Here is a 21,718-nt window from a genome sequence, read left to right on the forward strand (position 1 = left end):
CTTCATTAGCCCATGCAGTTGATGAAGAAAGGTTAAATAGTGTGGTATGGCATGTCATCAAAACAGCTCCCGTAGGATTTGTATGCTAAATTGATTTTTTTTTTGTTTTGCGTTGATTAGGGACAAAGCTATCCAAAAATGTCGGAGTTCAAATTTTCCGACCCCTTGACCCCTCGGGGGGGGGGGGGCTTTTTTGAAATCTGGATCCCTCTGAAGGGGGACCTGGCTATCTCCGCCAAAAATGGTTGAATCTTCATGATCTGAAGTTCAGTCTCGTGTTTTTTCATCACGTGGACGCCATCTATGATACAAGCGATTGGAAGTAGTTTTCATTGACTTCCGGTGAGGAATACCAATTTACGGTGTCAAACTCGGTTTGATTTCAGCCAATAATCTTTGGATTTTCATGATCTGAAGTTCATTCTGTTTTTTGTTGTTTTTTTTCATCATGCCGACACCATCTATAATAGACTTAAAGGGAATGGAAGTAGTTTCCATTGACTTCCGGTAGATAATACCAATTTCCGGTGGGAAATACCAGTTGATTTCAGCCAATAATCTTTGGATTTTCATGATCTGAAGTTCATTCTGGCTGGGGTTTTTTTCATCATGCCGACCCCATCTATGATATACTTAAAGCAAATGGAAGTAGTTTTTAGTGACTTCCGGTTGGAAATACCAATTTCCGGTGTCAAACTCGGCTCGATTTCAGCTTAGAGTAATGCAGTGCCACTTTTTGTGGCTTCCGAAGCATGATAAATGTTTCATGCAGTCAATTTTGGGTCATTGGAATGTTCTGTCATGAGATTCAAGACAAATCTGACGTTTGTGACAAGTAAATCAATTTGATATCAAAAACAAAAAGAAATCATAACAAATCAGAAGTCGCCAGAAACGAAAACAACGAAATTCCTATCTTGGAAATAAATACAACGCAGTCCACTACATCAGCGATGTATCATCCTCGTCCCCTTGCACATCCCTGATCATAATCATATTGGTACGCCCCCTATCAAAACCCTTGCACAAGGTCGACCATTATTCCGGAAACTGCACCGCCCCGTGCAACCTGTTTTACAACCACTTTCTGTTAGTTCAGTTAAAGCACGGGGGTCAGGCAGAGTAAGATTCTGCACATGAACATACATGCCTTTGTACAACTGCTTCTCTGGTGCTGACTGGAGAGGTAAATTTGTGGGCACCACAAAGAAAACACGGGTTAGTGCATACAGGAAGCTTGATGGCGATGGCCCTGTTACCATCTATTTCAAGGAGCTTAGAGAATGTCATCTCAACTTAGCTGGTTAATGGTGACTTGCCTTCTCAGGTCAAGGAATTGGAGAGATTTGGCTGCCAAGTCTATTCTTCATATGTTCCATTAAACCTACCAGCACTAAGATGGCAATTGTTCAGTTTAGAAAACTTGGGAGGGAGAGATGCGTACACCGGCTCGTGCTTCATAGTTGCCCCATATCACAGGAACGAAGTCGTACCTAACCAGATCCCTGAACCTTCCTGCTTTAACGAAAGCGGCTGGCAGTTCGACAAATGCATTTATGTTCCTGTGCCAAATCTTGATCTGCCTGCCCCTCGTTGTAAAACAGGCTGCACGGGGCGATGAAGTTGCCGCAAAAATGGCCTGCCTTATACATCTCCCTGCACGTGCTTTGGTAGGGACCGTACCAATATGATCATGGGTGAGCAGGAGGACGAGGATAATGAATAACTGATGTAGTGAACTGCATTGTATTTATTTTCAAGATAGGATCTTTTTGTTTCGTTTCTGGTGACTTCTTTTTCTGTTTGATATTAAACTTATTTACTTGTTACAAACTGAGTGACTGGAATGTTCTGTCATGAGATTCTAGACAGAACATTCCAGTCACTCAAAAGTGACAACATGAATCATTTTACCATGCTTCAAAAGCCACAAAAAGTGGTAGGCTGGGACACGAGGCACCGGAAACTGGTATTCTCCACCGGAATTCAATGAAAACTACTTCCATTTGCTTTAAGTGTATCATAGATGGGGTCGGCATGATGTTAAAACCCCAGAATGAACTTCAGATTATGAAAATCCAACCATTGTTGGCAGAGATGGCCATGGACTCGGTCAGAGGGGTCCGGTTTAAAATAGACTACTTGTCCGTGCATGTATATGCTGATAGTCGTATTATGCATGTTCATTTGGGTGTGGCTGGTGGGGGCGAATGGTTACCACGTGCGCGTTGTATCGTAAGGTTTGTCATTCGATTCCCCGGTTGTACGTGACAAGGAGTAGGGTTGCCTGTCCAATGTCGTGGTTTTTCTCTGGGTCCTCCGGTTTCCTCCCACTGCTAAAGACCCCCTACGCGAATTATTGAAATAAAATTGAACCATGTGTTAGTCCCGAAATTAGTTTGTGTCGAGTGGACGAAAACCCCCATCTCTCTCGCTCTCTCTCTCTCTTGGTGTGGCTGAAATGGAATAAATAACAATAACCAATCGTTGGTTTGCAGATTAACATGACAGTGAATGTCGCTGTGATTCACAACGGCTAGATGCTAGAATAGAATGAACTATAGGCTATAGTATACATTGTCCTATAACTGTCGAGGGTCGAGAGATCAGCACAATCTACTATTCCGCAAGGGGTGATTTTTCGTTGTTAGGTTTACTTTTGTTGAAATATAATACAACACTTCATAGGCGTATGTATTTCAATGTTTCTTTCTATTGGTTTCCTGATGGTAAACTATATTCGTATTTTCATCCTCCTATAATCAGGCTTAAGTCTATATCATTCAGATAAATATTTTACGAATCCGTACGTTGAGGACCTGGGGTTCTGGGTGTCCGATAGAAATGGTTCCACTACTGATGACTTCCCTCTTGCTCCAGCCACAGCTGTGGACCATCCTAAGGCCTTCCTTTCAGCAAGTTTTGTAGTCATTTGACTACAAAAAAAGTTACTGGCCTATAACTCCCTTATTTCCAATTACACTGACCCCAAACTGTACTGTACATTATAGCTTAACTATAATAAACCAATTCCCATTGAAATAAAGGTGAAACCCTTGCCGTATAATTATATGATTTAGTTAAACCCATCCGCTATGCGAAACTTCTGTTCATTTTAAAATTGCCGCCGAACCAGAATCACTTGATATATGTCACTCGAAAATACAGAAAAACCGTTCGGTAAGATAAGATTAAGATTTCGGTGTTCCACTCTTCACTATTTGTAACATAATTACTTATTTCCATACAAACTGTGATGATACCATTATTTGTTGAAAATTTTGCAATTGAACCTAATTTTACTTGCTCAAAGCCTCGAATAGTGTATCGATTGTAGCCGTCAATAGGAATTATCACAGCTACAAAAATATTGCAGCTAGGTGTCCGTCACTAAATACACTTACTTTCATGTCAAAACACTTTATTAAATATTAAATTAGCGATAACAGATTTATAGAAAAGTTTAAACCATTACCTAGTAGCACATTTGATTGTAGTACGAATGGTATTTAAGAGCGAACTCTTGTGAGTGAAAATTCAGAAACAGACAGAATCATTAGGCCTATCTAGGGTTTGGGGGGGGGGGGGGTATTTTTTGTTTGTATTTTTTTGCAAAGTTTAAACCCGAATCCATTTATGGTGTATACATTTGAATGTGGCTAAGACTAGTGTTCAAAAGTGAACACAAAATCAGCAAATGCCGTTTAATTAATATGTTTTGATGAAAAATTTAAACCACCATCCAATTACTGCAAACAAATGGCCCACATTTTATCACTTTTAACTTTTGGTCGGGGTTAAGAATAGGCCTATGTGAACTCTTTCGCAAGTAAAAATACAGAAACAGCGAAAAACTTATAATTATTTGATTTTTAATCCTTGATAACCCCTTGGGGTTCTGCATTGGAGAGCCTCGATTGTGCATGCCACAAGGCGGGTAGATGTTAAATAAACAATAAAATTGTTAACCTAACTATAGCCTAGAATAAGTGCATCCTCGGACTTTGCATAGTTCTAAAAAATAGAATGTATCATCTTTTGAAATAAAGATACATTATGGGAGATTAGATAAAGAGCTGACAGTTCTCACTATAATAGTTAGAAACTACAGTACATAATGTAAAGGCGATTTGCTGAAAATTTCAGTCGAATTGATCCACTATGAACGAGATTTTCGCGATTGAATTTTCGACCTAGCCTCGACCATCATTACTAAAGTCCGTCCGATAAAAAAACGTAGTCTCGATTATCCATTTCATGATTAAATTATGAATGGAAGTCGAACAGGAAATCGGAACCTAATCCAATAAACATCGCAGGCTAGCGATGCCATCGAGAGTTGATATATATGGTCTGGATAAGTTAATTAATGTCTAATTAATAATTTAGATAACATTTCAGTTCCTTAAAGAAAGACCAGCAATAGGCAGATTTAGCTCTTGCATAATGTATGTTTAATTCTTATTTTTAACTCAAAATATTTTTGTCTTAATTTTTGTTTTTAACTCAAAATATTTTTGTCTATCTAAAACAACCGAACTCCAAAATACTAACTCGCAAGGAAACTTATCGACCGAGACTAAAACTATTTTCATGGAGAGTGATCGCACCTAAATTATTTTTAGCTCAGACACCGGAAGTACAAATTTACCGCGATTGAGCGGAAATATTTTTGTTTTTTTCTGTGTTTATTTGTTTGTGATATTTATAAATATTCAACAGGATAATTCAGTTATTATCATGCCCAGACGTAAGGTTAGTAGTATCCATTAATATTTTCCTGACACCAATAAGTAATATCTATATTATTGTTGTTTTTAAAATCATGTACTAGCCAGGCCGAACACTCAGTCAAACGGGAAACAGCCAAGTATTTCTTTTTAGAATCCCGGTCAAACAATCCCCCCAAAATATTGCAGTAATAATCTTAGATATAATACCAATTCAAATACAGCAAATGGTGTTATCATTCAAAAAATTACAAAATATTTACTGCATTATGATTTTTATTCCCTTTCAATAGGTTCAGATAATTCAAGAATGTTGTAATGTATTCACTTCAAATACCGGGAAATATCTTTTTCTAAAAGACTGACATGCCTTATGTCTATATAAGTTCCAGTAGTAAGAAGCTAAATTTTAAAAAAAGAGACAATATTGAATCTATGACATTAACTACATTTACGCATATGAATGATATCATGCAACATCAAATTCAAAGTCTCCAGAAGATCTAGTTCATTCTCATATTCATTACACTCGCCCTGGACGTTCAGGGACTGTCCTATTGAATCCATGTCGATAATTTAATCGCTTCCCAGTCAATTTTACTGGGCAACTTTTTACCGCTAAACGGTCGCGTGTCAGTCCCTGTAAATTTCGTTTCATCTTATATGGCCAAGTTCGTAAATTTGTGCGTTACCCTTTCAATCATTAAATGAAGTCCGCCAAGTCGGTATTTTTTAACAGCGTGTTGTGTCGCTCATACTGGTTCTAGCGAGGTAAGCAAGATGTTCATTTATATTGTTCAGGCGTTCACAGGGAGGGACCGACAAGTGACCGTTTAGCAGTAAAAAGTTGCCCAGTAAAATTGACTGGGAAGCGATTAGATTATCGACAAGGATTCAATAGGACAGTCCCTGAACGTACAGGCCGAGTGTAATGAGACCTACGTTCAGAGATGAACTACACAATACCTTGAAAAAATAGTTCCTGATGATACATTATAACCTAGTTCAGCTCTGAAAATGTAGGTCTCATTACACTCTACCTATACGTTCAATTGGGGCCCAATTCTTTTTCGTCAAGGATTCAATAGGACGGTTCCTGAACTAATTACAACCATGATATATGATGACATCGCTACTGTAGACTGTAGTACTACATAACATACTAAAAGCTACTATTTCTACAGTACTGGTACCAGGCCATGAAATTTCACGCGAACGATACCATGGTTATGCAAATTGAAATATCGGCTACGTTAACAAATTTCATTAACAGATTTATTCACATTTGATCAGTTTTTATACAGGATGACTTGTGACACGGGTCTAAATTATTTGTATTATAGCACAAACTCCATTCATTCATTCTTGGCATTTCATTTCTCCATCTTACCAGTACTTTGACAGATCACATATTTTGACACCACGTAGGCTGTTGACCATTTGCAAGCACGTTGATTTAAAAATGCCCCTCACTCCTTATTCTTTAAATGATTAGTTATGCCATAAATTTTGAAAGCGTACCTTTGGATTTTCAAACACAAAATGAGAAATGAGTTTGACTATTTAACATGTCGGCTATATTTCCAAAGAATTTACTACACGTGTTCCTTTCAGTTTTCACTATAGCCATGCTGTAGTACCAATGACCCGTATGTATGTCGTCAACTTTGACCCCCTCCCCCCCCCCTACCCCCCCCCCCCGGCATCGCTCGAGTGATAATGTAAACGATTTTACTCTCCTGTCTATTTTAATATTATTTCATGACATCAAACTATTCTGTTTCCTTTTGAGACTTTGTGTATAGAGTGCTGAGGTTTATAATAAATACTGTTTGTCAATCAGTCGCTATACCTACATGTACATGTATGAGTGAGGCTATCTCATGCTACGTGCTTGATGAATGATTGCAAGTGACAAGTGTAATATAAAGTACGCATGTAGTCTTCAGTGACAGAAAACAATGTGGTAGCTACCATTCCTGGTTTTTGAAGGTCAGATATGATATAAAAACGAAAATCGATTAGTAATTTTTGGAACCGATTCCCCTCATTATTAAAATGTAGGGATTTAGTGAAGTGGAACATTTTTTTTCTAATGTTTTATTGTTTAAATGGGGACACCGTGGGATTAAAGTCATTAACAATTAACCTAATATACAATGTAATATTAAATATAAAAGAATAAAGTTAGTCAAGTTATTTCTTTAAAAAATACATTCACTGCAAGTGGAAATGAATAATAGCACCATTTAAATCTGGATAAAACATGAAAACAATGCAACCATTTTATGTAACCAATTGGTTACGCAATGGTCGTCTGGCGTAACCAAAGAAAATGGTTACGCAGAGCATAAACCCGCAACCATTTTTCTGGTTACGCCAAAATTTGAAATTTCGTGGCCTGCGGTACATAGTCTTCCATCCTAATATAAAACAGGCCAGAACAGCCGAGTCGCCATACAAAAGACACATAGAAATTAACTAATACTGTACGATAATGACGATTGCACAACCAAAATTGTTTATTTTTAAGATAAAAATTGCACCCCTAATGTACAAGGAAACTTATTCACATTGATGAATACATGTACATGTAATTCTTTGCAGGGGCGTAAATGAGTGTGTGTGGGGGGGGTAGCGAAAAGAATAGTCGGTCGCAAAAAAGATGCAGTCGGTCGCAAAATAAATGCAGTCGGTAGCAAAATAAGTGCAGTCAATCTAAAAATAAGTGCTCACTATATTAATACAAACAATGCCAAAATAGAAGGAAAAATCCCAAATTTTTGTGTATTTGCATGAATCCGTGCACCTAAATTGCATACATCATGCACTCACGCTTATCATGTTTGAAAAACTGTTTTTTTACCCTTATTCTGTTGTGAGTTGGTCTAAGTAAAAAAAAAATCACCCAGGGAGAAAACTAAATGCAATCGGTCACAAAATAAGTGCAGTCGATCTCAAAATAAGTGCTCACAGAATTAATACAAACAATGCCAGAATAGAAGGAAAAATCCCTAATTTTATGTATTTGCATGAATCCGTGCACCTAAATAGCATACGTCACGCTACTCACCCAAAACTTCAGTATAAAATAACCTTGTCAACTTATCATGTTTGAAAAAATGGTTTTTTATTTACCCTTATTCTGTTGTGAGTTGGTCTAAGTAAAAAATATTCACCCCAGGGAGAAAAATAGTCGGTCGCAAAATAAATGCAATCGGTCGCAAAGTAAGTGCAGTCAATCTCAAAATAAGTGCTCATTGAATTTTATACAAACAATGCCAAAATAGATGGAAAAATCCCAAATTTTAAGTATTTGCGTGAATCTGTGCACCTAAATTGCATACATTATGCTGCTCACCCAAAACTTTAGTATAAAATAATCTTGTCAAATCATGTTTGAAAAAAATATTTTTTTTACCCTTATTCTGTTGTGAGTTGGTCTAAGAAAAAAAAATTCCCCCAGGGAGAAAAATAGTCGGTCTCAAAATAAGTACGGTCACTGCAGTCGGTCTCAAAATTATGCATCAGCGACTGACGAAATAAATTAATGAGGTAAACAAATAACGCAGAATAGAAGGGAAAAACCTCAAATACTTAATATACATGTACATGTATGTGCACCTAAATTTCTTATGTCACATACATGTAGTCGGTCTCAAAATAAATGCTCTCTGCAGTCGTTCTCAGACTAAATGAAATAATGAAATAGAAAGGAAAATTTTTGTGTGAATTGCGTGCACCTAAATTGCAATGGTATAGTATAAAATAACCTAGTCAACTTTTCATGTTTGAAAAAAAAAAAATTCCCTGTTATGAGTATGTTGGTCTAAGAAATTGAGAGAGCTTTTGATCCCAGTAGAACTTAAAACGTATTTTACTCATGTTGTAAGTATTTTCTGACCATCAGAATTCTGCAAAACTTTTTCCCAGATCCCAAAGTCCAGTAAATGGCATTTCAGAGACCAAGTAAGCACTCCTGTGAGACAAAGTCCCTTCAGGCCCAGTCCCAAAAAATTAAAAGCTCAGTTACATAATCTAAATTGTTTTCGCGTCTACGACGCTCAATTCTATTGTATCATTATTCTTCAACTCCTCTGTCTTATACACTGTACACTCTCATCACTATCATATTCACAGTTACATTGAATCGCCCTGTTAGTAGTACCACTAGTGAGTGGGGCGACAGACTGTATTATTGTTATTTCTACTCTCTCAAAATAGGCGAAATTGATGGATGGGCCTCAAGATTCTGTCCCATTTCTTATCCTCTCGTTAAGGAGAATTTGATCCCATTTGTCATGACATTGACTATAATTTTTCAGACCCAGTCCCCAAAAATTAAAAGGTCAGTTACATATCTGACATTTTTTCGCGCCTGCGCTGCTAGATTCCATTATGGCATCATTCTTCCACTCCTCCTTGGTCTTATACTGCCCCAACACTGTCATATTCACGATTATAGTGAACTGCCCAGTTAGTAGTACCACTGGTGCGTGGGTACAAATGTTCTGACAACTCTGACAAAACAGGCGGAATTGACAGGGGCAGATTTCGAGATTCTGTCCCATTGATAGGGTGACCCATGCACTCTACAGAAATACAGTCCACCGCTGATAGTTTGAGACTACCACTGAAGCGTGCACATTCGCCGTGCCGAGACCAACTTTCTGACAGTATGATACTATAAATAGCCATGGCACGTGCAATTCTCTACAAATCTATCAACTATTACAGCCGTAAAAAATTTATTGTTGACGATTTTGAATAGCAGTAAAATTAAGCATCTTGGTTATTACAGCAGATTTAGAAATTACGTTCGTTTCATGTTTTAAATCGCTTTATCATTAACTGTACCGTTAAGAGCGGCATCTTTTGGTTTAGTACAAATAATATCTCTGAAACACTCGGGTTAGACAGGAACATGATACTAGCAGTAGTTTCATTTTACTTTTACAAGCTTCTTAAAACGATTGTTGAGCTACCTAACGTGCTTATTTCTAAATTCAATTTCTTGTTCTAGCTTTCTGTTATGTTTCGTAAAAAAGTAGTCTTGATTATCCCGACCTGTCAATCAGACGTAGAATGGTCGATAGGCTGGTTAAGCGAGACTAATTTCAAAACAAGGGCACGTAACCTATCTTTTACTCAAAAGTGTCTGGATGTTATGGACGACACTTGGAACCAGTTTTCAGTCTATTATTTATAGATGATTAATGGTCATAACTTATTAAGTACAACATGATCGTTTATTTAGTAACTATAATTGTGTGAAACTGATTTGAGGCTTGGCATATATATAAATATTGTGGCGTAATTGTCGAGATATATGGAGATATTTATTTATGGTGGGTCACCCTACCATTGACTCCTAGCAATGACCTCAAGTGCCCGGATATTGGTTCAATTTTTCAAATTTTCTCAGGTTGCTCAGTGTTATAGCCACTGCCCCTAAGGTTCACATAAATTTAATTACAAAATCAATTACAATCATCATATTATATGACAAATACTTTATGTCAACTGCTTTCCGACGAGATATCAATCGGCGAACAACTATAGGCAATACGATCTATGTTCTACCGAGACTCCCAGTGTTATAGCCAGTATTTTGTTGACATTCAGTTACTGGCCCCTAGAAAACTATCATCTGTGGTGCTCGGCCCCTGACTGCGTCACTCATATTATGGCCGTGCATCAGTCGGTCGCATTTTTGCTAAACACCCCCCCCCAAACAAAATCTTTATGTACGCCCCCTGATTCTTTGTCAAAGAGGTCTTACCACAGAGTATACAAGACAAGATTTTTGACAGTTGACTTCACAAAGAAAAAAACAGTACATGTTAGGGGTTGTTTTGCATTGACTTAACTATTTATCAAAAGTGAATTTTCTGTTTCACTGGAATATTAAACCTGCACACATAAGCTTACTATTTATTTTGGTACTGCAGAAATTTATAATTATATTTCTGTATTTTTTTAGAGAAAGATAACTGAAACTGCATCAGAAGAGAGTGATGTATCTGCTGTGGCTGCAGAAAGTGAAGATGAGAAGATTATTCGTGTAACTCGTCGTTCACATCTTACAGGTAAAACAAATAAACCGCATATACTGTACATGCAGATACCCTCTACCAGACGTGGTGAAAGTCGATTTCGTAACTTAATGCCAGAGGCTTAACAAAATGTTGTTATAATTCACTGTGCCTTTCGACTAAGGCTGTGTAATATTGTGACATGTTTTGCAATTTTTTTGTAAATCCATTGTCAGTATACCACAGAATTTTAATGAATGTGAAAATATACCGCATTCTGCAAACTGTACATGTAGGCCTATGTATTGTAATTATCTTTTTGAGGACAGTCATCATTCGAATAATTGGGTTTAATAGATATTACAATATAGTTATCAGCTACAATAATGAGGCCTATTTATTAGATCAGTACATGTATATGAATTAAAGGAGCTAAACCTCTACCACAATATGATTAATAATTTTCGAAATTAAAAACACAAATTAGAATTCAATATTGGTTCAATTCAATCAATATTGATTTTGTTACTGTGAAAATATTGGATCCTAATATCCAATAACTAAGACCCAATGCACATTTTAAAATCAGTACATGGACGTTGTATACCATGCTCTATGGAGATAGGACTAGGTAATGGTTTCGAGTGCCATTTGTAGTAAATAGAAAAACATCCCAAAAGACAATTCAAAAGTAATTTAATATGGCTGATTCACAAACGAAAGAATAATAACAAAATATTCTGTGTAGAATGGACTAAGCAGGCGCAAAAGATTGTCGTTGAATTTGGACTCTTTGGGTATTTTACTGAAGAAAATTGATTAGAAATTATAATTTAAAGTGAATGTAAATTACTTCATATACTCACATATTACATTATTTTGTATTTTTAGACAGACTTTTTAGTCATACTCTCTTTAAGCTTAAAATATTCTTTCTATTTCAGTGCAATCTCCAACTCGCTCACCACCTAAGAGAAGACATGAGCCAGTATCACATTCAGATTCAGACACTGATCACTCGACAAAAGAAGTTCCTGAGAAACAAACAAAAAAGGAACGGGTAACGCCAAAGAAAAGAGCCAATACACGGGCGTCTGATCGAGAGAATTTAGTCCAAGCAGCTAGTAATAATATCATTACAACAAATACTCAAAATGATGATGATAATATAGATCATCTTGACTGGGCATTAAATGAGAAACGATCTATTCCTCAAACTAATTATGATGAATCTTCAGCTCGATGTCCTCTACCAGGATGTGATTCTAAAGGTAAAATACTTTTAAAAAGAAGTATATGTAGCATTGTAAAACTTGGGTATAAGAAATGAAGAAAAAAGTATTATTTTACATGTAGGCTTAGGCTAAGAAGACTTTAGATAGGGTGACCCACCATAAATAAATATCTCCAAATATCTCGACAATTACGCCACAATATTTATATATGCCAAGCCTCAAATCAGTTTCACACAATTATAGTCACTAAATGAACGATCATGATGTACTTAATAAGCTATGACTATTTAATCATCTATAAATAATAGACTGAAACTGGTTCCAAGTGTCGTCCATAACATCCAGACACTTTTGAGTAAAAGATAGATTACGTGCCCTTGTTTTGAAATTAGTCTCGCTTAACTAAGGATGTAACGAGTCAAAAAAATTTGAACCGGTTAACTGATGGGCAAAAAACCGACCGTGACCGGTCAACCGATTCAATTTGTGTATAGTTAATTAATTGTCGGTAAGAGTTATTAATTGTCGGTACCGTACAAAACAACATTAAAGTTTACTTTTCACACTGTTTAACTTCATTTTAAATATAAATTATAAGGTCCTAAGTTATAAGAAGAGTTTATTTATTGCAGCTTATTTTCGATTTCATTCAAATTTCACCGAAAGAAACATTGACATGATGTACCGGTAATACAACGGTATGCTACCACGTGGTTGTCACTCGCCCCGATATCACATGATGCCGAACGTTGTGTGACTGACAGATCGGAAAAATAATTAGATATTTTTAGTGTTCAACCTGTTATGAATATAGGAATATTCTAAGGCCCCAACCTACCTCCATCTCAATGTGCAATATTGGAATGTAATCCAATAATATATTTAGTTCGGCGTCTTTATTCGCGCGCACGGCATTACGTTTATATTCATACGCAGTCAAAAGTGAATTTGTAGTCAAGATTACCCAGTCCGAACATACAACGCAAGACGTCGCTCTTTTCTGGGGAGTCTTAATAGATCACGCACACTTTACATTAGGTGAAAACATTATTATAGTATGCGTACAACTGGTGGGGAATCTAATGATTAATGGCGGGTATTATTAACTGTAGAGACAAATCACACCAAATCGAAACTATGTTTTTACGGACAGAGCATGGCAGACTCGCTTGTCATGATTCTTTGAATATAAAAAAAAATAATGACCCGCCCACTTTCTATAAAAATCGTAGTTGAAAAAAACCAAAGTGAACTACAGTAACAAATATGAATTTATTTAAATCGTAACACTAAAACAACAAATTCTAAAACGTTTTTTAAAACGATTAGTTATGACCACCAGATTAAACTCGAAGCACGTGAAAAAAAATTACAAATTATAGGCCTACTTAGCCTGTTAATAGATTTTATGTTCACGTTTAGTCTGTGTGGTATAGTCCTAAACTTATTGGAACAGTCAAAATTCGTGATTTTTATTCAAAAATAGCAACTTGTCCACATTCTCTGGTAACAAATTAGATCTGTGTTTAGTCACGGTTCTGCCTGCTGCACTAAACGTACGTTCGCTCGGGACAGATGTTGCGGGAATTGATAAATACTTGTATGCCAGCTTAGCAATATTGGGGAAATTTGATTCATTCAGGCGCCACCACTCTAAAGGGTCAGAAATTCGCACTAAGGCATTTTTAAATTCTGTTAGTTCTGATGCTATATTGTCAACGCCACTTGAGGAAGGGCCTATATCGCCCGTCAAATAATCAAAAACTCGACTCTTTTTCGCCACCGGTGCTAGATCATCAATCACTGTATTGTGTAATTGCGGGTCGGCAGGAGTACTATTGTCGGACTTATTTAATTCAGTTAAAAGAAGCTCAATTTTGTCCCAAATCAAAATTCTCTGGTTTTCTGCTAAAAATCTCAGAGATTTGTACCGTGGATCCAGGGCTGTTGAGAGCATTAATGGTGAAAGTAGACCAACGTCATTGGGAAGTCCATCCGTATTAATATCCAGTCGTTTGACAAGGCCATTTTTAATGACACTTTTTAACTCTAATACGAGATTTGAGTCACAATCATTACCAGGTAAATCGCGTTCAAAAAGACCAGCCAACAAGACATGTACACCGCTAGATGATGGTACTTTTTCTGTTGCCAAGATCTCCGTGGCGTCGGCTAACGGCTCCAGTATCGGTACCAAATCTTCAATTACTTTCCAAAACGAGTCCTTTAAATCAAGGGCAATACGATCTGATATTTTTGTAACAGAGTCGTCAAAAATTACTGAATACACGGGAATCCTTAATTTGAGAAGTCGCTCTAACATCATATACGTGGAATTCCAGCGCGTGGCAACGTCCTGGATTAGTTTTAGGGGATGATCACCCTGGGCCTTACGTAGCGCTTCTGTGGCTAAAACGGAATGGTTAAAATGGCTAACAAGTTTCCGGGCCGCACCGATGACCCTAGCAATAGCCTGCAGCTTTAACCCATCAGTTATTGCCAACTGTAAAGTGTGGGCGAAACACCCAGTGTGGGCGAGACCAGATTCTCTTGCCGCCACCTTCATATTTGCGGCATTATCGGTAACTAGGGAAACGACGCTTTTAATCTGAAATTCATTTATCAAATCTTTTATAACTTTAGAAATATTCATCCCTGTATGGTGGTCTTCTATAGCACGGGTAGCAAGCAAAGTATTACACATTTTCCACGAGTTTTCACAAATAAAATGTGCGGTTAAACTGATGTAACTAGTGTTAGTCAAACTGGTCCATGTCGGACGTAAGTGAAACATCGACATCTTTAATTTTATTTACAACATCTTTCTTTGTTTCTTCATATATAGATTCGATATGTTTACTTATTGTAGCCCTACATGGCATTTGAAAATCTGGATTCAGGGCAGCCGAATACTCTCGGAACCCCACCCCTTCTACAATACTAACGGGACGTATATCCCTAGCGCACATGAGCGCAAGCTTTTTATTTATATAATTAGTTCTTACTGGTAAGAGTTTTTTACTTGTGAAACAAGATATGCTAGGTTGTGTCGTCGAACTATTTATCTTACCGGCATCCGTAATATTTGTAGTACCGGTACCGATATTTATTGATTTATGATGGATATTTTTCAAATGATTCCGCATGGTTGACGTACCGCTAGAATAGGCCAATAGCGTTCCACATAATGTGCATTTTGTCTTCTTCTTGTTATCGGCTAATTCAAAATATTTCCACACTGGTGAACGGTTTTCGTCTTTTGTAGTAGCCATTATTCCCTTAAATTTATATTTATAAATATTGCTGTATTAAAAGCCTGTTTTGTTTTTATTAAAATACTACGAACGCTACTACAAAATTAATTCTTGTGTTTACCACACGTGACTGAACACGTGACCCCATCGAGCCAATGAAACGACAAAAAGATTATAGCATTTGGCCACGTGCAAGAGAGACGAAAGATACTTTGTTCACGGCATGATTTTTCTACTACGTTTTCGAGCAGTGAATACGGTCGTTTTATAACCGGGAAAGTTTTGTATCAACGTGCAATATGAACAAGCGAGTGTTGGTTAATGCTAGTGTACTACTAGTGGATATACCTGACATTTTATATAGAGCGAGTAACGGTCAAGGGAATATCGAACCGGTCACCTTGTCGAACCGAACCGTAACCGGTCAACCGAGTAACCGTTTACATCCTTACGCTTAACCAGTCTATCGACCATTCTACGTCTGATTGACAGGTCGGGATAAACAAGATTACTTTTTTACGAAACAACAGAAATCTAGAACAAGAAATTGAATTTAGAAATAAGCACTTTAGCCAACTCAACAATTGTTTTAAGAAACTTGTAAAAGTAAAATGAAACTACTGCTAGTATCATGTTCCTGCTAACGAAAGTGATTCAGAGATATTATTTGTACTAAACCAAAAGATGCCGCTCTTAACAGTACAGTTAATGATAAAGCAATTTAAAAAATAAAACAAACGTAATTTCTAAAGCTGCTGTAATAACCAAGAAGCTAAATTTTACTGCTATTCAAAATCGTCAACAATAGATTTTTTACGGCTGTAATAGTTGATATATTTGTAGAGAATTGCATGTGCCATGGCTATTTATCGACTCAAAGAGAGTCAGCCGTGTCGAGACCAACTTTCTGTAGACTGCACGGGTCACCCTACTTTAGAACATTTAATCAATGATAAGCTGTCATTAGCATTTAGAATACAGCCTAAAGAAAATGCTTTTGTATACAGTGTTGAAGATAACTTGCAACATATATATTTTCCGTGTTTATACAAATTTTCTAGGTTTTATCATTGACAGTTTAACTAAATTTAGAAACAATCAAAATATTGATACAATTTGTCATTTATTTCTGATAGTGTGTTAACTAGAGAAATATCTCTGAATGTAGGGATTTAGTTTAAGTCTAGGTCTGTACTGTTCCGCATACTTATATTGATTTTTTTTTTTTAAGGTCATTTAAGTGGACGCCATGATCGTCATCGAACTCTGACATCCTGTCCTCTATACCATAATACAACAGCTGATGAATGTCGGGTAAGATTTATAAACTTAATGATAAAAGCTAAAAAATAAATAAATGTAAAGGTTTTAAATGAGCAATGATACAGCATCATGTATTTAATAATTCAAATATGTTACCTTACTTTTATTTTGTAGAAGAAATTTGATGATCGTCAAAATAAAATGGAAGAAAGGAAAAAGATTGTAGCTGTTTTAAATGAAAGAAGAGATATGAGACGTCCAGTAAGTATTTTAGTGATGGATTAACTGTTTGAATCTTTCTAAATATATGCTTTTATTTGTTGAAGTTCTGTTATAAAAATAACCTTAACTCATGTTTATCAAAAGTTTTTTTGTTTGTGGTGCTTAGCTACAATATATCTGAATAAAATTCTTAGATACATCACAAACCTTATCATGTCATGGTTTTTAATAATAAACGAGCAAAATTTCTATTTGAGGGATGATTCACAACAGACTTAACTCCTTGATCAATCTTTTTAAGGTACTGAATGATGAACAGAAGAGTAGATTAGATCGGGTTAACTCAATCAGACGTAGACAACCAGAACTAACAGAAGATGTTAAAGAAAAGCACATAAAACATCGTCAAAAACATGGAACAACTAAAGAACCACTGATGAATGGATTAGCTTCAGATTATGATTTAGAGTTATTTAGAGAAGCGCAGGCTAAAGCTAGTGAGAGACTTGTAAGATTTACAGTTTATTTCTGTTCATCATCCAACAGTGACTTTTTATATGCTCACATTTAATGTGGATTTATTTTATTGTTACTGGAGACCATTGGTCCATCCAAAATTTCTCTTGTAAACATACAGGATACAGTTCTTGTTAGGCATTTTTCAGTTGGTCATAGAAAAAGCCCTTTTGAAATGCAATATAAGGTCTCAATTGTAATATTATACTCTTATATAACACTCTTATATTACTCTTTTAAGTTATATTTAATAATTTAATATAAACAATGTATGAATAATCCCTGATAATATACATAAAAATAGTGAAATTTATTTTACATACTTCAATCATTGAAGTTCAATGCCTTTAAGTTGTTCTAAATATCTTGACCACCTTCAATAGGACATTAAACCCCATTTCATTACTTTCTAATTGTTTTAAAAACAGAAATATTTACAACCTACTGTTGACTTTTTCAGGAACATGAAATGACACAGCATTATCAAAAATCAGATCTGCAGGAGTATAGAATTAAAAAATTAGAGATCGGTCGCTGGGAGGTAGAAACCTGGTATTCTTCCCCATATCCAGATGAGTATGCTCGTCTTACAAAGATTTATCTGTGTGAATTTTGTTTGAAATATATGAGAACGGCAACTATTCTCAGACGACACATGGTAAGGTTCTTGTTTAATTATCGTTATTAAATGATGCAGATACAGAATGATTTCTAAAGATAATTTGTCCAAACTGACAGTATCTACATGTAAATGGTGTTGAGAGAAAGTATTAAAGGGAGCTAACTCTATTTTGTCACCTTGACTTCATATTATCTCCCCTTAGACCACCAACTCGATTGATTGAATGTTTGCACTTATTAATTTCTTTATAACATTTAATTGTTCATATGTGTCAATCAATGTACAATGAGGTAAAGTTTATTACTATCCTGAAAATACTTATAGGCAAAGTGTGTATGGCGACATCCTCCTGGTGATGAAATATACAGAAAAAATAATATATCTGTGTTTGAAGTGGATGGAAAGAAAAATAAGGTATGTAAAATGTTGAAAGTTTCAACTATAGACGAATTGCCATTGGGGGCCACCATATTCGATTTAACATAGGTCAAAGGTCAATCGGAGGAAAACTGGCGAAAACACCATAGTCGCCCTGCTGACTTTATTATGTTTTCATAGAATTTTGACATGGTTATATACACTCTTAGCTCTTTTATATGTTACTTTTATATATTTTTATACGCCCACATTGAAATGTGGTCGTAAATTGTCGTCACCCCCGTCCGTCTGTCGGTCCGGCGTCCCCAACTGCTTGTGGACGCTCTAGAGGCCAAAGTTAATATCTGATTGACTTTAAATTTATACACAGTGTTTAAGGTCTTGAGACGAAGAAGCTTATTGATTTTCAGCGATTTCCGATAATTATTGCCAGAGTTATGGCCCTTGATCACTTTGAAAAATCTTGTGGATGCTCTAGAGGCCTAGGTTAATATCCGATTGACTTTAAATTTATACACAGTGTTTAAGGTCATGAGACGAAGAAGCCTATTGATTTTCAGTGATTTCTGATAATTACTGCCAGAGTTATGGCCCTTGATCACTTTGAAAAACCTTGTGGACGCTCTAGAGGCCAAAGTAAATGTCTGATTGACTTCAAATTTATACACAGTGTTTATGGTCATGAGACGAAGAAGCCTATTTATTTTCAGCGATTTCCGATAATTACTGCCAGAGTTATGGCCCTTGATCACTTTGCAAAATCTTGTGAACGCTCTAGAGGCCAAAGTTAATATCTGTAGACTTTAAATTGATACACAGTGTTTAAGGTCATGAGACGAAGAATCCTGTTGATTTTCAACGATTTCCGATAATTACTGCCAAAGTTATGGCCCTTGATCACTTTGTGACGCTCTAAAGGCTAAAGTTATCATCCGATTGACTTCAGATTGATACACAGAGTTTAAGATCTTGAGACGAACAAGTATATTGATTTTCAATGAATTTTTGTCTTGAACAGCTAAATCCATGATATTAAAAGTTTTGTATACAAAACGTTAGCATGTGGCAGAACTTTATAAAAACAAACAAATTCTAATGGTTTTCTGATAATTACTTCATGAGTTGTTGCTCTTAATCAGATTTTAGTGTATTACAAATGTTTCATTACCGAAAAAAGTAAAAATATGCGACGACTCTTGTTGACTGCCTGGACGATTTAACTGTTATGGGTGTATGTTTCGTTGCCTGGCAACCTATCTTTACTTATGACAGAGAATTGAACCATGTGTTTGTCCCAAAATGACCTAGTTTCTGTCGAGTGGATGTTAATCTCTCTCTCTCTCTCAAATGAAGACATAATTTGGAATTCAGGGGTTTCGGTTGCAAAATAACATAAATAAGGCCATATTGCAGAAGAAAAAAAAAACATTGACGCATATATATTAATATTTTATTATTATTTCACTATGTGTAAACCAAACTTTATGTATACCCGTCTGTTTTCTTATGTGAGGTAGGCTAGGCCTGGAAACAGGGCATTTCTTAACTTTGTCTTTCACATTCTTTGAATGTTATTTGTTTTAATGAACTGGAAATACACAGGTGACAATTCTGTGGTATTCCTAATTATTACGAAATGTCACTAATTAATAAACAGTAATTGTATTCCATTGTGACCTGTGCATTGCTTTGAAAGCAAAGTGGTATAGATACATGTAGATATCATTTTTGCTCCAATTGAACTTTGACCTCTGTAATTCAAGATGGCGGAACAGACATTAGCCTGTTAACCCTTTAGTCGCTATGATCACCAGCTTACTAAGCTTAAGCCTATTTCTAGGCTAAGAATGGGCTCATTCTTTAGACTAGTTAATCACTTCTAGATTAGTATTAATAAAACAAAGATGTATTGAAGTCAGAATTTTGTTTCTAAAATTGAGACATTGATATTGTATATTTCTGATGAAACATAATTTGATAATATTGTTCATGTCCTGATAAAATGATAATGAAAGTGTTTTTTTCCTCATTTATTTCAGGTTTACTGTCAAAATCTGTGTCTGTTAGCCAAGTTATTTTTAGATCATAAAACTTTATATTTTGATGTAGAACCATTTTTGTTTTATGTTATGACTGAAAATGAAAGTAGTGGTTGTCATATTGTGGGTTATTTTTCAAAGGTATATATTTTTAATTTTTAACTTGTTCACACTTATATCTGGAATCTGATATATAAAATATTGTTTCTGAGCTAGCATTAAATGTTGATAGATTATCTACACATAATTACATGTATACTGCTGTATGTCAACAACAGCTCTACAGAAAAATTGTCGACTTATTTTTTTTTATCCTCATTACACCATACATGTAACAGGAAGTGGGACTGAATAAGTTGTTACTAATAACATCTTTGTAATAAATTTATGTTTTATTAAAATCTGATGATATGCTTACGATTAATATGGTGTCATCTTTAGATATATATTATGAAAATTATATTGTAACACCGCTTTTGATATTTTGTCTAAAGCCCTATCATTCTATCAGATGAGCCATGTTAAACCTAATTGAATCACCTAATAATAGAAAATAATAGCCAAGTAAAGTATTGTTCATGGATTGTTTAAGCAGCATTTAGTAACTGCATGAGAATAACACATGGCACAGTTGTATGGAATACAAGTTACTTGAAAGATTTATTTCAGCGACTTTTCAACAAGGGTTCTCCTGTCTTTATCAAGCAAAGAAGTCTCGTTGAAACATCGCTGAAATAAATCCTGCAAGTAACTTGTTATTGTTCATGGCTTTTGCTGTACTCCTGGGGAAACTACCACTTGTTAATTGGTGTCAATATCTTGACATGGATTGGTAAATTGGACAGAAGTATACAAAAAGAGTTGGTAGATTTTAGTTAAATTTGGCATGCAATCTAATTTGTACAATGTGCATGTATTACTGAACTGTCAAGTCATCCGAAAAAAAAAAATACAATTTCTTGACCAGCTCGATTGCCAAGGCATAGAGTGGCTCTCATGATGAGTAAGCATACTTGTACATTTATGTATAAGCCAGAGGCATAAATTTTGTTCCCAAGACAACTGAATTAGCCAATTGGTTTTGTGCCAGAAAAAGTCCATAAGTGTTAGATCTCCTACTTACTTTAGATCTCATGTTAAAAAGAGAAAAGATTTCATAATGCTCAACATTTCAAATGACAGTTTAATTAACACTTAAACCAACCATATTACAAGAAAACTTTTGGAAACGGTGAAGTGAATAATATATATTTGGTTTTCAGGAAAAGAATTCATTTTTAAATTACAATGTGTCATGTATTTTAACTCTACCACAGTATATGAGACAGGGCTTTGGTAAAATGTTAATAGATTTTAGTAAGTATTTCCGAAGTTTTAAAGTTATATTTGTGATCTAAATTACATCATCTAGCCTACTATGTTAT

The 21,718-nt window shown here is 35.6% G+C and overlaps 1 protein-coding gene across 1 annotated transcript; it reads left to right on the forward strand.

The window, feature by feature from the left end:
- Positions 1-4,639: 4,639 nt before the first annotated feature.
- LOC126815172 (histone acetyltransferase KAT7) lies at positions 4,640-20,456 on the forward strand. The gene is made up of 9 exons (XM_050540729.1): positions 4,640-4,755; positions 10,714-10,819; positions 11,710-12,036; positions 16,486-16,568; positions 16,692-16,778; positions 17,041-17,247; positions 17,716-17,913; positions 18,202-18,291; positions 20,295-20,456. The coding sequence occupies exons 1-9, from the start codon at positions 4,741-4,743 to the stop codon at positions 20,454-20,456; spliced, it is 1,275 nt and encodes a 424-aa protein (XP_050396686.1). The 5' UTR covers positions 4,640-4,740.
- The last annotated feature ends 1,262 nt before the right edge of the window (positions 20,457-21,718 follow it).

Source organism: Patella vulgata, chromosome 3 (assembly GCF_932274485.2).
Source record: "Patella vulgata chromosome 3, xgPatVulg1.2, whole genome shotgun sequence".
NCBI classification, from domain to species: Eukaryota; Metazoa; Mollusca; class Gastropoda; family Patellidae; genus Patella; species Patella vulgata.

Excerpts from the sequence above, each read along its gene's own strand:
- LOC126815172 (XM_050540729.1), top strand. Across the intron at positions 12,037-16,485 it reads ACCAGGATGTGATTCTAAAG|GTCATTTAAGTGGACGCCAT; the intron begins GTAAAATACTTT and ends TTTTTTTTTAAG. Across the intron at positions 16,779-17,040 it reads GAAGAGATATGAGACGTCCA|GTACTGAATGATGAACAGAA; the intron begins GTAAGTATTTTA and ends AATCTTTTTAAG.